Source organism: Lynx rufus, unplaced genomic scaffold (assembly GCF_022079265.1).
Source record: "Lynx rufus isolate CCGP_SWC_20201006 ecotype Redwood Valley unplaced genomic scaffold, mLynRuf1.p SCAF_4, whole genome shotgun sequence".
Classification (NCBI taxonomy): Eukaryota; Metazoa; Chordata; class Mammalia; order Carnivora; family Felidae; genus Lynx; species Lynx rufus.
In genome coordinates, this window is record NW_025814856.1 from 81,115,352 (window position 1) to 81,133,316 (window position 17,965).

The 17,965-nt window shown below is 36.8% G+C and overlaps 1 protein-coding gene across 1 annotated transcript in view; it reads left to right on the forward strand.

The window, feature by feature from the left end:
* The window catches only part of ORC5 (origin recognition complex subunit 5), an 81,531-nt gene extending 64,984 nt beyond the window's left edge, over window positions 1-16,547 (forward strand). Inside the window, exons 13-14 of the mRNA XM_047095976.1 lie at window positions 6,628-6,740; window positions 15,756-16,547. Coding sequence (XP_046951932.1) covers window positions 6,628-6,740; window positions 15,756-15,801 — 159 coding nt within the window. The 3' untranslated portion in view covers window positions 15,802-16,547. The remainder of the gene's footprint in view (window positions 1-6,627; window positions 6,741-15,755) is intronic.
* Window positions 16,548-17,965: the final 1,418 nt, after the last annotated feature.

Genomic DNA, 17,965 nt, shown 5'->3' on the forward strand with positions numbered 1-17,965 from the left:
TTTGTGTATTAGTTTTTCCTGAATCCTACCTTCCCCTCCTCCCAAAGTTGAGCAGCCATCTTATTAACAGTTTGGAAATACCTTTTGACTGCTACATCTTAAAGTGATACTGTTTCCTTTGCACAATTTACATGATTATCCATGGAATTCTGGTAATGATTTTCAGGGGCTCTCTGGTTCAATTTACTGCCTTTGGAAATTTGTTGTAACTAATGTGATAAAAGTAATAACAGCATAGGCTATCCAAAAATATTCTTGAAATTCTAACTTAAATAGATTAAAGACAGATTTGTGTGTTTCTTTTGAAAAATGCATAAGAGTAATTTAGCATACAATTTGAGTTCAAGGATTAAGTATATGAGGGTATTTGAATCATAAGAAAGTAGAAGTTATAAGAAATATAAGGAGATGCCACTGGAAGAAAAAGGTAATTAATGTTTTTTTCTATTTTAAAAATACTAAAAAAAACCTGTGTTTAATAATAAGGAAGATTAATGTGTGAGTTTCAAATGGCTATTACTAACCTACTTTAGCAAATGAATCCCTTACAGAAAAATAGAAAAGATTGAAGTTAATGAATGTATTTTGCCACAAGAAACTATGTTAACTCTTCTATATATCCATAAAATTTCAGGCCTACTTTCTCATCATGATTCCTACCTGCTTCCAAAATAGGAAGGATAACAAGTTTGTCTTGATGTTCAGTAATACTTACCCCATCCCTTCATAGTAAAGATCTCAAGTAACTCATAAGAGATACGAGCACGCAGGGCCTGCATGTTCTCATTATTAAGTGAACCTTTCTTTAAACTGCCTTTAAAATCAGGTTTTATTTGTGTTGATATACCTTCGTGTTTTTTTTTAGTGTTTGATGTATCTCATTCTGTCCTTTGACTTTTCACTTTTCCATATTCTTCTGTTTTAGAGGTATCTCTCCCAAACAGTAGATAGTTGGATTTATTTTTTTCAATCAGTCAGTCTTTGTTTTTTATTTGCAGCAGTTAGCTTACTTATGATTACTAATGTAATTTTGTTTATATCTATGATTTTATACTTTCTATTTCACCTACCTATTTTTGTTTCTTATTTTCTTTTGGATTATTTTTATAATTCAGTTTTTCCTCTTTACTAATGTAGAAGCACATACTCTTGTTTTTATTCTCTTAGTTGTTATTCTAAAAATTATAACATTCATACTTAATGAAGTCAAAATTTAGTAAGTACTTTTACTTTTCTCAGATACCATGGGACCTTAGAACATTTTAACTTCATTTTCGAGACTCCCAATTTACATATTACTGGTATTGTGCACTTTACTCTTATTTTTGTTAATTAATTAATTGCTTCTCATGTTTATATATTTTGAGAGAGAGCATGAGCAGGGAAGGGGCAGAGAGAGAGGGAGGGAGAGAATCCCACATGGGTTCCGCACTGTCAGCACAGAGCCCAGCTCAGGTCCTGATCCCATGAACTGCAAGTTCGTGACCTGAGCCAAAATCAAGAAGTGGACACTCAACTGACTGAGCCACCCAGAAGCCCTGATGTTATTTTTCTCCCCACAATGCATTATTATCATTTCTGCAGGCAAATTCATTTAGATTTACCATCATATTTTCTGTTCTCTTTATTCTTCATTCCCTCTTGCATTTCAGACCTTTTGATGGGATCACTTCCCTTCACCTGGAGGTATGTTTTAGGAATTTCGTTAAGTAGGGATCTTTTGGTAGTAAACGTTTGGTTCTGTTTGGAACTGTGTTTAATTCATCTTCAATATTAAAACATTTTTTTTTTCTGGGTGTACAGTTCTGAGTTATTTTCCACCATGTATTGAAGATACCTTTTCACTGTTGTATGGTTTTCATCGTTCTTAAGAAATCTGTAGGTCCAACTGCCACTTGTTGGAAGATACTGTGTTTTCTTCTCTAGCTATTTTTTTTAAGTTTATTTCTTTTGAGAGAGAGAAAGAAAGCAAGAGAGAGGCAGAGAGAGAGAGAATCCCAAGCGTGAGGGGCTCAGTCTCATAAACTGTGAGATCACGACCTGAGCCAAAATCAAGAGTCAGATGCTCAACTTACTGAGCCACCCAGGTGCCCCTTCTTTTCTAGTTACTTTTAAGAACTCCTCTTATCTTCTGTGTGCTACACTTTCACGATGATGTATCTAGGTGTGGATTTATTTTGATTTCTCCTTTGGATTTATTTAACTCTTTAATTCTGTGCTTTAGTGTTTTTTCATCTCCTCAAATGAATTTCCATCCATTATCTCTTCAGGTTCTATTTGTGCCCCATTTTGTCCAACTCTGTTTTCCTTCTAGATCTTTGATTAGGGGGTATGGCCTTTGTCTTCTCTATTTTTTAACCTCTTTCATATTTTCCCTCTTTGTATGTCTTTAGTCTGCATTTTGGGTAGTTTCTTCAGAACTGTTCTCAGATTCCTTAATTTTCTCTATATCTGGCCATATAATTTTTAATTGGTTATGTTTTTAATCTGCAGGTAATTTTAAATTTTATGTTTTCTAAACAAGCATGGTATATTTTTCAGTAAACTATAGGAAATTCAGTGTTTTTAAGTAATAGTGTGTTTTAACTAAATGAATGGGCTGTTAGAAAATAAACTCATTTAATTTGAAGTTGAAAAATAATGCTGATAGGTAGTAACAATATAAATAATACCTCATATTACCGAATACTGTGTCCCAGGCCCTGTGCTAAGTGCTTTACACATGGCCTCATTTGATCGGCACATCACATCACTATTTCACACATTTTTAACAACCAATTTAATTTTAATCATTTTTGTTTCAATGAACTGAATTCCTAAACTAGGTAAGTGGAAACTCTTATCTTTTGTAAAAATGTTGAATGACATGATTTGTTTTTTTACCTTTCATTAACCTTATTCATATGCATATAAAATATTACTAAGAAAATCATAACTGAACTGTGATCACAGCTAAGAGAGCTAACGTCTAATGAGTTGTATTAGACTGTTACCTCATCCAGTGAAGATATAAGGAAAAGTAAAACTGATTCAAGGCAGAAAGCACTACATGCTTTTCAGAGGTTTTGGAGTTGTAGTTAGGAAACCTAAATCCTAGCCATTTGAGTTTCTGGTACCATCCAGTCATTATCACTTTGGGCAAGTCAGTGAGCATCTCGATTTCCACATTGGTTAAATCAGTCATCTGAACCTAACAGTTTTCTGATGCAGGGGTTGGCAGACGTTTTCAGTAAAGAGCCACATTGTAAATATTTTAGGTTTTGCAGGCAAGGAGGCAAAATGGAGGCTATATCATGTAGGTACTTACGCATGAGAGAAGACTTTTATCTCATTCCATCTTGTTTGCCTGGCGTGAGGTCAGTACATTTTGTGGGTATGTTTTGTGTTCACTTGCCATCGACTGGAGACATTTTGAGGACAAAGAGAGAAGAGGCCTGGCAGCCTGGACAGGCAGGGTGACAACTGTGGTCAGTTCCATTCTTTGTCACAGTGACATTCAGGTCCCTGTGCACTCTTCTTTCCTCCTGGAGAACCCAGTTGTCTCAACAAATGTCAAGGGATTGCTTAGTATACAGACCATATCCTGTGATTTCCAGAAACCACCCCCCCCCGAAAAAAAAAAAAACCCAAATTTAAAAATACTGGAAAAACTTCATGAGTTGGAAATTAAAGAAGAATTCTGGGGTGCCTGTGTGGCTCATTTGGTTAAGCGTATGACTCTTGGTTTTGGCTCAGGTCATGATCTCACAAATGCTGACAGTGCCGAGCCTGCTTGGGATTCTTCTCTCCAACTTCCCCTCTCTGTCTTTCTCTCAATAAAATAAAATAAGCATTAAAAAGAAAAAATTCTAAAATAGCTTTGGAGCTAGAGAAGAAATCAAAACAAATTAGAATTGGAGTATATAACTACTTTCAAGATAGTAGAACAAACAATAGAACGGAAGAGTATTATAATTTAGTGCAATAAAAGACAAGAAAGACACAGAAGAACAAATAGAAGGGTAGACATAGGGTGCCTGGATGGCTGTGTCGGTTAAGCGTGACTTCGGCTCAGGTCATGATCTCACGGTTTGTGAATTCAAGCCCCGCATTGCGCTTGCTGCTCTCAGCACAGATCCTGCTTTGGATCTTCTGTCTCCATCTCTCCCTCCCCCACTTGTGCTCGCTCTCTTAAAAATAAATAAAACATTTAAAAAGTTAAAAAAAATTTTGAAAAGAAAAAAGAAAGGTTGACATACAGTGGTAGAAAGAAAAATTTTAGAACATCATTACAATAAAGGCAAATGGAGCAAGGTAAAGATTGTCAGACTGGCTATAAAAAAAAATTGCACTACATGTTGTTTACATGAGAACTATCTAAAACTAAGAAAATTAAAAAATTGCAGGGCGCCTGGGTGGCTCAGTTGGTTAAGTATACAGTTTTTGATTTCAGCTTAGGTCATGATCTCATGGTTTGTGAGTTTGAGCCCTGCATCCGGCTCCGCACTGTCAGAACGATTCTCCTTCTCTCCCTTTCTCTCTGCCCCTCCTCTGCTCACGTTCTGTCTCTCAAAATAAATAAACTTTAAAGAAAAAGAAAATAACAAATTTGAAAGGAAGATGGTGTAAAAGGAAAACGTTATCACCTAAAAGAATGTTGATATAAGTTATATTAATATTAGATATTAATATTATTAGATATTGATATAGGTTATATTAATATTAGAAAAAAATACATTGTAGGTCAAAGGCGTTACTGAAGAAAGCGACCATTAGATAATAATGAAAAGGTTTAATTTGCCAACAAAACAGTGATTTTTAAGTGTATGCATTTAGTAACAGGTTCAAAAACATAGAGCAAAAATTAACAACTACAGAAAGGACAAACTCCTCAAAATGGGAGAATTTTAATTCCTTTTGTAAATTTTGGTAGATGAAATAGATAAAAAATGGAGTATGGAAGATTTCAGCCATGTAAATAAGCTTGATCTAATAGACTTGTAAAACAGTGTATAACAGCTGCAGAATGCAGAACTCTTTCAACACAGAGAACATTGATAAAAAAGATTTCAAGACTTAACCTAATTTGTGATACTGAATTAGAAATTAAAGTCTTAACTTTTTGAGTGCAGAGCTTCATATTTGGATATATTAACACAAAGTGTTTTTCTAATTAGCAAAAATTTTTCGTATTTGCTAAATATAGAATTTTCTGTATATAAAATACTGTGGTATCTACCATCTGTTCATTTTTTAATTTGCTAATAAAGCAATGACAGCTGACTGAACACTGCCTAACACTTTTCTCCTAAAAATTGTAATGGGAGGAGACTCCAGTCTGTATGGTATAGTAGGATGAGCAGGGACTCTAGATTTGAATTCTTGCTAAGCTGCCCACCAGCTCTAGGATCTGGGGCAAGTTACTTACCACCTCTAAGGCTCATCACTAAGTGAGTGTAACAGTGTCCACCATGTAAGGTTATGAGGAATAAATGAGATACTGTGTATAGAATACTTGGTACCAAGCAAATCATTACTGCTATTACTGTTTTTAATCACTCATGGAATGTTTACCAAGCATCTGTAAAGTTTTAGTCTCAAATTAAGTATTTTTAATTCCTAAGACTTGTCACTAGGTATTACAGGTTTTAAAAAACTCTATCCCTTCAATTGCCATGAAGCAAGTCTCCAAATCTTTTCTTGTTGCCATTGCTGATCTCTTCTCCTATTGTCCAGGAGATGAGGAGAAGAAATAGGGAGAAAAGAATGGGCTGCTCAAAGAATTTCACCTCTTGAATCAGCTTTCTTTCTTGGATTTTATCATACTTAATACTTTTGTTGGCCTTACAAATGTGACATTGTCTTATATTTTGATTTGACCTGTCAGAACGCATTTTTGTTTCCACCAGCACTAATCCTTCTGGTATTTTTCTGACTACCCAATTGGTGATCAGTTTTTTTTTTTTTTTAATTTTTTTTTTTTCAACGTTTATTTATTTTTGGGACAGAGAGAGACAGAGCATGAACAGGGGAGGGGCAGAGAGAGGGAGACACAGAATTGGAAACAGGCTCCAGGCTCTGAGCCATCAGCCCAGAGCCTGACGCGGGGCTCGAACTCCCGGACCGCGAGATCGTGACCTGGCTGAAGTCGGACGCTTAACCGACTGCGCCACCCAGGCGCCCCTGGTGATCAGTTTTAAAGTAAGACTAAGCCTAGGCCTGAAGGATGTATTTATCTCTCATTTAACCAGCTACCGCACTCTAAAAAAGGCCCACATCCATATTGTAACTGCTCAATTCTCAAGGCAGTACAGATTTGATATTCTGAGATATTAAGATAGAAACCCCATAAAATTCTGAGTAGAGAAAGAATGTGCTTTATTAGTATATTTTAAAGGTTAGCAATTGTGTGAGTCATTAATGAAACAAAGCTGTCTCTAATGGAATCCTTAAAGCTTATTGTTAGTTTAACCAGGACTTTAAGTATATGTACAAATATCTGTATACAAATTCAAAGTTATATTCTTTGCAGATTTTCTTATGAATTCAGTTATATATCTTTACCACAGGAGCTGTAAAATGTTTTAGAAATGAGGTCATCATGTAATCCTATTAAAACATCTCATAAAAATGTTTTCTTATTTTTAGATTACCTCTCTAGTGACCCTTCAGCTATTAACCCTGGTTGGTCACGACGATCAGCTTGATGGACCAAAATACAAATGCACTGTATCTCTAGATTTCATCAGAGCTATTGCTAGGTAAGCATAGAATCATCATTAATGTAAAATGTCTTGAATTATGTAAATGATACACTAAATATAAAAATTAATGTTCTTCGTAATGTAATGTCATTAGTCATTTAAGCAAGAGAAGATCATTTAAGTGCCAAGAATGAAAAAGTTTCACTGTATGATGAACCCTCTTATCAAATTTACAAATGACACAAAATTGGGAAAATTAGCTAATATATTAGATGGCAAAAAGGAAGATTCTGAGAGACCTTACCAGACTGGAATAATGGTCCCATAGCAGCAATGTAGGATTTAATGGACAATTGACTCCAAAAAAACCTCAAATGTACTAAAACAGGGTGGGAGAGACCTGGCTTAAGTCCTGAGCATTTTAGCTGGTGTCTCATTCAAGGGAGGTGATAGGTCTCCTGTGCATTGCCATAGGCAGAACAAATCTGTTGTGCTGTCCTGTGCTTGGCGTTTTAAGAGGGGCTTTGACAAGTGGGAGGTGCCGGTGTTGCGGGGAGAGGGCAGGACGAGAGTGGTGGAGTGAGACACCATGTTTCATCCCTAAGGGATGAGAGAAAAGCCTTACGAAAGATTTGGTAACCGTCTCAAGTATTTCACAGCCTTTCATGTACAAATGGATGAAACTAATTATGAGTACTTCTAGAATTTTAGAAGTTCTAGGGAAGAAAGTATGCCTGTCAAAACGAGAGCTTCTCAGTGGCATCTAACGCTGTGGACCACTCTCTTTTTTAAAACTCTGTTTTCTTAGAGCCCATGATTCCAGTCTTCTGGTTTTCCTCTTTATTCTTTGGTTGTGTTTTCTAAGGCTTTTTTGCCAGTTTTTCCTTTCCACCTGACCTTTAAATCTAGCTGGTCCTTGAGGCTAGGCTCTTTTCTCTTTTCATATTGTACTTCTTCCTTAAGCAAATTTAGCTATACCCATGACTTAACCATCTCTATATTAATAACTCCCCAGTTTTTAAAGCCCAGACCTTTTTTTCTGATATTCTTGACCTTTATTGGATGTTTCTCAGCTCTATCAATATATTTCCAAAACTGAACTCAGGAATTCTAACCTCTACTTCTGCCTACCAACAAAAAGGAATGTTCCAGCTTTCCTCCAGGATTCCCTATTTCAGTGGTTAGCACTGTAGTCTGCCACATGATGCTGGCCTGAGACCTAGGAGTCATTCTTGACTTTTCTCTCTCCCACACTCCCAGCATCCAAGCATTAGTCCTATTGATTACCAAGTCCCTCCTATATATCTCAGATTCATTCACATATATTATTTGTTACCTCTCTAGACCAAGCCACCATCATCTTTTCTCTAGTAGCCTCCTAATTGGTCTTCTGTCTACTCTTATCCCCTTAGAATTTGTTGTCCACACTATAGCCCGAATGATCTTATAAAAATATAATGTCATCCTCCTACTTAAAAGTCTTCAACGTATCTTTTTGAATTAGTGTTTTTGTTTTCTTTGGATAAATACTGCATAGTGCAATTAGTGGATCATATAGTCTTTCTATTTTTAATTTTTTGAGGAACCCCTGTACTGTTTTCCATAGTGGCCGCACCAATTTACCTTCCTACCAACAATGTTTGAGGATTCCCTTTTCTCCAAATCCTTGCCAACACTTGTTACTTCTTGTATTTTTGATACTAGCCGTTCTGACCAGTGTGAGGTGATACCTCATTGTGGTTTTGATTTGCATTTCTCTGATGATTAGTTGAGCATCTTTTCACGTGTCTGTTGGCCATCTACATGTCTTCTTTGGAAAAGTGTTCAGATCCTCTGCTCATTTTTAAATCTCTTTTAATCTTTCTAGAAAAATCCATCTTTTAATCCTCTGCCTACTTTTTAATTGGATTGGATATTTTTTTGGTGTTGAATGATGTAAGTTCTTTATATATTTTGGATATTAATTCCTTATGAAAAAATCTAATTAGAAAAGATATATGCACCACTATGCTTATTGCAGCATTATTTTCAAAAGCCAGGGTATGGAGGCAGCCCAAGTGTCCATCAATAGATGAATGGATAAAGATGTGGTACATATATGCAATGTGATATTACTCAGTCATAAAAAAAGACGAGTTCTTGCCATTTGCAATAACATGGATGGATCTAGAGAGTATAATGCTAAGTGAAATAAGTTAGGCAGAGAAAGACAAATACCATATAATTTTACTTATGTGTGGAATCTAAAAAAGAAACACTTTAAACAAATTTTTTTAATGTTTATTTTTGAGAGAGAGAGAGACAGATTGCAAATGGGGGAAGGGCAGAGAGAGAGGGAGATACAGAATCCAAAGCAGGCTCCAGGCCCAAGCTATCAGTACAGAACCCGATGTGGGGCTTGAACCTATAAACTGCAAGATCAAGACCTGAGCCCAAGTCAGACGCTTAACCAACTGAGCCACCCAGGCATCCCTAAAAAACAAACTCTTAAGTACAGACAACAAATAGGTGATGGCCAGAGGGGAAGTGGGAAGGGGATGAAGAAGTAAAAGCTTCTAGTTACAAAGTAAATAATTCATGGAGATGAAAAATAACAGGAAATATAGTCAATAAGATGGCAGTAATGTTTGGTGACGGATGGTGACCTCACTTGTGTGAGCACTGAGTCATGTATAGAATTATTGAATCAATATGTCTCCTACTCCTGAAACTAATATAACATAGTACATCAATTATACTTAAAAAAAAAAAAAAGTCTTCCAACAATTTCCCATGACTCTTAGGATAAAAAAAAAACGAAGTATCTTTAAAGTAGCCTACAAGACCCCAAGTGATCTGGCCCCTGCCACATCACTTTGTTGCCCAGGCCACATCTAGTACAAACACTGCTCTTGGTATTTGCACTTTAACCCAGCTGGCTTTTTTTTAATTCTTCATATTCACCATTCTGCTTCCCATCTTTGCAAGTGCAGCACTTTCCAACTCCTCCACTCCTTTATCTAGCTAACTGCAGCTTAACCTTTAATGTCATTTTAAATGAAAAGTGTTCTTAAACCACCATCATCCCCCCCCCCCCATCACACTATACAGGTAAACTGGTCTCATTCTTTTCTTCTGTTACTTATCATAGTTTTAATTAAGTAATTAATTCAATAATTAGATTTTATCTTTCTTTCTACCATATAAGTCCACAAAGCTCAAAGCAGAGACTGTATGTCAATCGCTGCCTTACCTCAAACTTAAACACGATGCTTTAAAGTTAGCATGTGCGAAATATATAAATAGTACATATTTTCCTATAATGATTAGCAGTAAAACTTCTGATGAAAAGGAACCATTGTGGGCTTGTGTTTGGGGGAATCAACAAGAAGGGGGCTAAAGAGACCGTTTCATTCCAAACTGAGGTATGGTGGAGATAAGAGATCGCAAGGATAGTTACCAAAGAAGAGGTAGGTGTGTCTGTTGCTGACAGCTGTGGTAGAGAATGAATTATTAGATCAGAAGACACAACCTAAATGTTCAAAACAAGAGAATGGATTGCTAATTTATTGTATGTTCTTATTTTTGAAAAGTACTGTGCAGTTATTAAAAATCATACTTTTGAAGTTTGGTAAAAACATAAAAGTACTCTTGATTCAGACTTTAGTGAATAAAGCCATTATATATGGAGTTATATACACAAGAAAAGTAGGAAAACCTAAGGGAAGAGAGTAATGGTCAAAACTGGCAGTTGCTGCCAGGAAATGAAACATCTGTTTTAATGATAAAACAGTCATTTGTAACTTTATTGGGAACACTTACAGGACTACAGTGGGTTAGAAGTCAGAGATTATAGTATTTAGAAGAAAATTAATGCAGCAAATAGAATGCTTTTAATTCATTTGTTCACTTAACATTTATTATGTTGCCCATTATAATCACTGTACTAGGCTTTGGGGGATATAGCAACAAGTATAACAGATATAACCTATCCTCATTAGCCTGTATTCCAGTTTATTTTTGTTTGTTTTTTGTTTTTTTGTTAGAGAGGATTTTTATCTACTAAAGGGGTTGTGAAGTTGTGAGAGGAGTATTATTTAAATATTTGAATATATTTAAATGCTTATGGGAAAGGGGTGATAGAGGAGAATCAATGATACGAGAGACAGAGACTAAAGCCTCAAGTCCTTGAAATGGTTTATCAACATGGCATTTAGAAACGAGTTGAAAGAAATAGCTCTGGATGAGCTGGATGAGGGAACTCTTCTTGCATTATAACATGAAGAAAAAGTGGATTCAGATGGAACTGAGTTTGGAATTTGGTGGCAAGAAGTTGAGGGTATTCTTGTGTCATCTCTTTTGCCTGTAAAGAAGGAGGCAAATTTGAGACCAAGGACAGAAGTAATAGCAGTCTGAGAGGAACATGGGTATTTGAAATAACTGCTGTGGGGAATGGAAGAAAGTGCTACCAGGAAAAACAACTTGCTGGGAGTATCGAGGGCCTATTTAAGGTTCCTGACCTTGAATTTACAGTGGTACCAGTCTGTGAAACTTGTGATCCTCTCCAGTAGCATTCCATACGTCTCTGGTACTGGGACAGCAAAGGGACATTATTGAAATCACAGAGGATTGGGGTTTTGCCAGGTGAATTTGGTGGATGCTAGCAAGTGAGTACTTAAAGTAAAATAACCATGGAGTCTGAGCTAGGAAGGGAAGGAAGGAAGTGAAGCCAGTAGAGGGCCAGTAGTTCAGTGCCTAGAATGTAAGACTCATGAAGTATTTGTAGATCAGGAGAAAGTGAAGGGGCTTGTGACCTGTTTCAAGGTGTTCCAGATAGCTTAAAGAAAGAGCTTGGGGATCAGAGGATAGAATGCCTGAATTTATGTTTTTAGAGGTGGAATATTTCTGAGTGTGATCATAAGAGTAGAAAAGAATGTCATTGGGGTGCCTGGGTGGCTCAGTCGGTTCAGTGTCCAACTTCGGCTCAGGTCATGATCTCACAGTTCCTGAGTTCGAACCCTGCATTGGACTCTGTGCTGACCACTCAGAGCCTGGACCTTGCTTTGGATTCTGTGTCTCCCTCTCTCTCTGCTCCTCCCCAGATCGCGTTCTGTCTCTCTCAAAAATAAAACAGATATTAAAAAATGGTTTTTTTAAAAAAAGAAAATGCCATTGAAGGTAAGTAAGACAGGTGTGCAGTGAAGTCACTAAGGCTGATACAGATCTTGGGATGGAGAGGAGGACTGAACTGGGTGCTATAGTTTTCAGTGACTAAGAGATAGTGGCAGGGCGATACAAGGTGGTGAGTGGAATGATCTGAGTCTCAGAGGAGCAGAGCTTTTGGTACCAGGACACCAACCCCACCGAACAGGACATTGGAAAGAACTGAAGAAGAGGCAAGGTCCTTCAGGGGGAGCCAGATTTAAACCCAGAAGAGAAAAAACATACATGGGAGAGACAGAAGACATAGAGAACTTTATTGACCAAGGAACAGTGAGAAAGTTTGGACAGAGAAGCAGTTGGAGGCTTTAAAGAAGTACAAAATATGGAGGTAGTATATGGGCAAAGACAGCTGATGAGAAGCTTATTAATTATTGTCCTTAGGATGTTCTTAATGTGAATGGTAGTTTTAAGTTTCTTTCTTACATAGTCCTTGGGAAGACAATACAAGATAACAAGATTGAAACTTAAAGTTGTCTGGTTGCAAGTTATCAGAAGAACCAAACTAAAAAATCAAACTGCCCACAAAAGTAAAAGGAAATAAAATAGCAGCCCATGAGAAAAAAACATATTTCAGGGTAGTAAAAGAATCAACAAAGTGAAATAAAAGGATAAAGGGAAAATTAAATCTTTAGACATATGCCATGTAACTAACTTGTATTAGAATATTCTGAATTCTGATTTAAGAATTAATACTCCTAGAAAAAAAAGAGGACAACTAAGAAACAGGCTCTTAACCATAGAAAACAAACTGATGGGTACCAAAGGGGAGAAGGCGGAAGAGATGGGAGAAATAGCGATGGGGATTAAGGAGGGCACTTGTGTTGAGCACTGAGTGTTGTGTATAAGTGTTGAATCACCGGAAACTAATATTATACTCTATGTTAACTAACTGGAATTTAAATAAAAACTTGGAAAAAAAGGAATTGATTGCCCCTAGACAAATTGTCACTAACATAATTGTCATAAACATATTGTTTATGTTTATCCTGTTTTTTTCTGTATGCTTACTTTAGAAAATAATTCATTTCTGGGGTGCCTGGGTGGCTCAGTTGGTTGAGCGTTTGACTTCAGTTCAGGTCATGATCTCATAGTTGGTGAGTTTGAGCCCCTCTCTTTGCCCCTCCCCTGTTTACTCTCTCTCTCTCTCTCTCTCTCTCTCTCTCAAAAAATAAATAAAAAACACGTAAAAAATAAAAAAGAGCAAGTATCTCTTGTACCTGTACAAAAACTATCCAAAATCTTAAAATCATATTTATATGAATTTGATTTATATAAATTTCATGGCATCTGAAGCCATGAAAAGCCAGAGAAAGTATGTATAAAGTACATAACACTCTTTGTAAGTTAAAGCATTCTTTACAGCAAATTGTGTTTCCAAGTCCTGTAATCTTTGGAACGTGTGACATAAGTTTTGATGTCCTTGTAGTTATTCTTTCAAATTCTGCCACTAGAATAAGGTATGTGGGGTCAGTAACCAAGTCACCTGTTTACATTGGAGGATGGAGAGATGATGGAGAAAGACATTTATACATCTTGGGCGTTAAGTGTTTCTTTTTCCTTCTAAGACTAAACATTTTTTAAAATGTTTATTTTGAGAGAGTGTGAGCAAGGGAGGGGCAGGGAGAGAGGAGACAGAGAATCCCAAGCAGGCTCGCACTGTCAGTGCAGAGCCCGATGTGGGACACGATCTTATCAACTGTGAGATCATGACCTGAGTCGAAATCAAGAGTCAAATCGAAATCAAGTGAATTAACTGACTGAGCCACCAGGCTCAGTAAATGTGTCTTAAAGGAATGATCTTATAGATTCAATTCCTGAGTAATTTACTGCCTTGAAAAAGTCCAGAAATCTTAAGGGTGTCATTCAGTTTGCTTGAGTACTTCCCAGTGACAAAGCAAAGAAATGGGCTGTAGTGAAGCTTTTATAAATGGATACAGTCAGGTAGTGTAGTGTTTTTAAGTCCGTCCATTCATTCTAGCAAAGAAAACTTTTCCACAAATTATGCTAAAGTTATACAACTAGATTGAGTAAAATAAAGGAGTCCTGCCACTAACGAATCACCGTATTTCATTTGTTTTGCTGAGTTGCAATTCTGTCCTCCTTTTCCCTCTTAGTGTTTGTAGGTATGTCTTCATATTGGTTGTTTTGTAGGACAGTCCCATATTTTATCACATAATACCCTCTAATCCTGTAGTTTTAAATTTTAAATGTTTTAATCTTGGCTTCTTCTAAATTTCGTTTCCCACTCAATGTCAAAAAACCCAAAAGCCCAAAACAATAAAACTTAACATTAAATCCACTTTACCTTGTCACTTTAGGTTTGTAACATTAAGACTCAAAGTTACTGTGGGGATAGATGCCTGGAGAAATGAACAGTTCCCCTTCCCTTTTTGCCTATGGTTTGAAATAGCCTTTTATATCTGTTTCCTTCTAAGATCCTCTAAAAAGGATCTGATTTTCGACCAGCATGATTTATATATATTTTTTGACAGTTTTGTCCAACTGGAAGTTTGTACTTTTTGTCATTTGGGGGCAAAAAAAAAAGGTTAGCGTTACGCTGTTGCCAGTAAATTTGGGAAATCCTGGAATTGAGCAGAAGAAAAACATAAAAATAATATAGAGTATGATATAATATCCATACAATTTGTGTCTTTATGCCTTAGATTTCTTTTTAAATTTTAGTAGCTACTTTTAGTTGTTTAATTACTGTTAGTGATAATAGGATTGTCCTGGCATTGTTTTTATACCATTTGGAAAGGTTTAGTATTCTTCAGAGGAACTATTGTAATGAAACAATTAAGGTATTCTTTGGTCCTACATTAGGTGCCACAATAGCCATAGCGTCTCATTTGAGCTATTTTTACATGTGTTTTCATAAGCAGCATTCGCGGTTCCCCATTCCAAATTTCAAACAACATTTGATATGTCAGTCATTTGCTTAGAAACTTTTTTAGAAAGTGTATTACAAAATGATAGACAAAAACATTAATTGATGATGGTTTAATAAATAAGAGCATGTAATTACTGAATCTTTAAAAGGCTGTTCTCACATGGATGATTATTTTTGCAGAATTGAATACTTTAAAGCTTTAATTTTATACTTATTGCTAGATCATTATATCTAATTATTTTGACCATTTATTCAAATAATAAACCTCCAAGTCTGAATATTTATGGTGAAGAATGAGTTTGGAGAAAGGAAAATAATTATATGTCTCTGTCCCTCTGCTATTTTATTCTGCCTGCCATCAGAGTACAAAAATATACATTCACATCGTCTGTTTGTTGTACCATATTCTTGGATCATACAGATTTAGTTACAATATGCACGCAGGTCACCCAGTGTTGAAAGACTGAAAAGAATGAAAACTACAAATGAGGACAGATCAGCTATGCATTATGTAATGATAAAACAGGTGTTTTGGAAGATAAACAGTGTTCAGAAGCAGAGAAGATTTAAATACTTTTGCATCTCTAATTACTTTATTCTGGTTTTTAGACAAAAAGAAGATAGCTTTCAAATGAAATCTAAACTTTCTGTAGGATAATTGAAATAAAGAATGTTGGATAGTTCTAACTTTGTTTCCTTTTTTTTCTTTTTTTCCAGAAAAGCAAACTTTATGTATGGGTCGGGGTGGTGGTGGGGGGGGGGGTTGGAGTGCAGAAAGGAAAGTTTTTAAAGAAACCTCGTTCCTAGTGACGTTTTATAAAATGAATACCATTCCTATCGTGGTGCTTTTCATAGCACTATAGGATTGGTTAGCATTAGTTGTGAATAATTTTGCATGTGCTTCCCAGAATCGTACATAACAAAGCTGAGCAGTCTAGGGGGTGAGGATACTAACATATATTATCTATTTTTGTTTATAGGACGGTGAACTTTGACATAATAAAATACTTGTATGATTTCTTGTGAAAACAAGCTTCAAAGCCATATGGACACTGTGACAATGACTAAGCCAAGCTGTGTTCATCCAACTACTTAGCTGGCCAGGGAGAGGAGTTCTTTGGCTCTATTGGATTTGTCCAGACAGGTGCTGGCCCAGCATGGAATCTGATGAAAATACTCTGATTGGTCTGGGTGGATGTGAGCAGAAGACTATTTACCAGGGACCCTGGAGTATTTGGAAGCAACGTGTTAATTATAAACAGCAGGGTTTGAGCACAATCTGTTCTACTCTTAATGATGTTATCTTAACACTGAAATTGCCTGAAACCCATTTACTTAGGACTACATTTTGCTCTGTGAACTATCCCCTGCGCTTTGAACGTGCCAGCAGCCCTTGTATATAAGCCCAGTCTTTTCACTTCCTCTCCACAGGAGCCTCTGCAGTTGCTTGCCAAAGCAGATTTTCCTAAGGCCACCGTTTTAAAAGATCATAGTTGCAAAATATAATAAATAGAAGGTTTTTTTTTTTTTTTAATCCAAGCTTGTATATGCTTAGCCTTCACCCTGATTTTCTTAAAAGGCCCAAGGTAGTTTGATCAGATATAGGCCAACTTTCCATCCCCAAGCCTGCTTGATAACTGCAGTCTGCTTGTGTGGGGTTTTTCTGGTCACTCTTGCAATTAACCACCCAACCTAGCTTTTTAATCCGTGTTTTCTTTCTTAAATCACTGGACTTTAAGAGTTCCACAATAAAAGTTTTTCCTGTTATATCAGTTATGAACCTTGGGTCTGATTTTTTTGTCGGTTCATATTTTGAAGAAGCTTTCTGTTAGCAGTTGAATACTTGAAAATTGTTCTGAGCAGATTTAAAGTGCTTGATTACAGAGCCCAGTTTACATTTCAAGGGCATTTTATTCTTTCCTTCCTTTTTTGAAGAAAAATTCTCAAAATAGTCACTGCCAGATAGGAAACCTCTTCATGTGGTTACTGCCTGCCACTTTCTGGATCAAAGAAAGCAAGCAGTTCTGTTCTTGCATTTGTTTGGAGGTAATAAGAGGGAGAGAGGGAAGGACTTCCTGTTTGCCTTCCAAAGGATAACATCCACCTTACCTGAGATTTCCCACAGAAGGTGGTGAAATTTTGTGTTGCGGAAGATGTTTGGAGAAACCAGGACCAGGGGAGAGCCATGTGCATTGCAACTTCGGGCGTAGGTTTCCTGCACAAAGAAATCCATGTATCATTGAAGTAGAAATCAGCTTGGGTAGCTGATTCAAGGAGGAGCAGTGGTGGGAGTTTTCAGCCCCTCATAGTTTAGTGTAAAGTGGCAGGCCTGTAGTACAGTCTTCTTGGATAGGCTGGGCCCAATCTGCATTTCGAGGGAAGAATTCTGGAATGTCAGAGGGAGAAGAAATTATCAAATAGGGAACTGCCGTGAAGGACGGAAAGGAGGCAGAATACACTTAGAGGAATGTAAGTGACTCTGCCTCCTCCTCACTGCTGGCCACCTGTCCCGCAGCACCTTGCCTCTCCTGTACCTGCCCCACAGAGTGCTACCAGCCCCACAGGAGGCTTCCCTGAAGAAGACCTTGTAACCAGAGTTTCTCTGCTCCTGACTGGACCATAAGACCTTCTCTGTTTATAATTCAGTTTCTAATGGCTTGCTAAATGACTCACTAACTAATTTGATTAATTTATTTAAATGAAGGCTAACAGAGCTTAATATGGATATTAGCATTTTAACAAGGGTCATCCGCAAATGAATTGTGTAATTGGATGATAGGAATCTCCAATTACAGGAAGGAGTCTAATGATGAGAATTAGGCTGGCTGGTGGGCCAGATATTTCCATGAAGAAAGGAGGTGCTTCGAGAATGGGAATCGGTGCAGCCACTGTGGAAAACAATGTGGAGTTTCCTCAACAAATTAAAAATAGAACCAGCATATGATCCAGCAATTCTACTTCTGAGTATTAATCTGAAGAAAATGAAAAATAATTTGAAAAGATCTATGCACCCCAATGTTCACTGCAGCATTGTTTAAAATAGCCAGGATATGGAACAACCTAAGTGTCTATCGATGGATGAATGGATAAAGAAGATGTGGTACATACATGTGATGGAGTACTACTTTGTCATAAAAAGGATGAAATCTTGTTATTGCAGCTATGCAGATGGGCCTTGAGGGTGTTATGC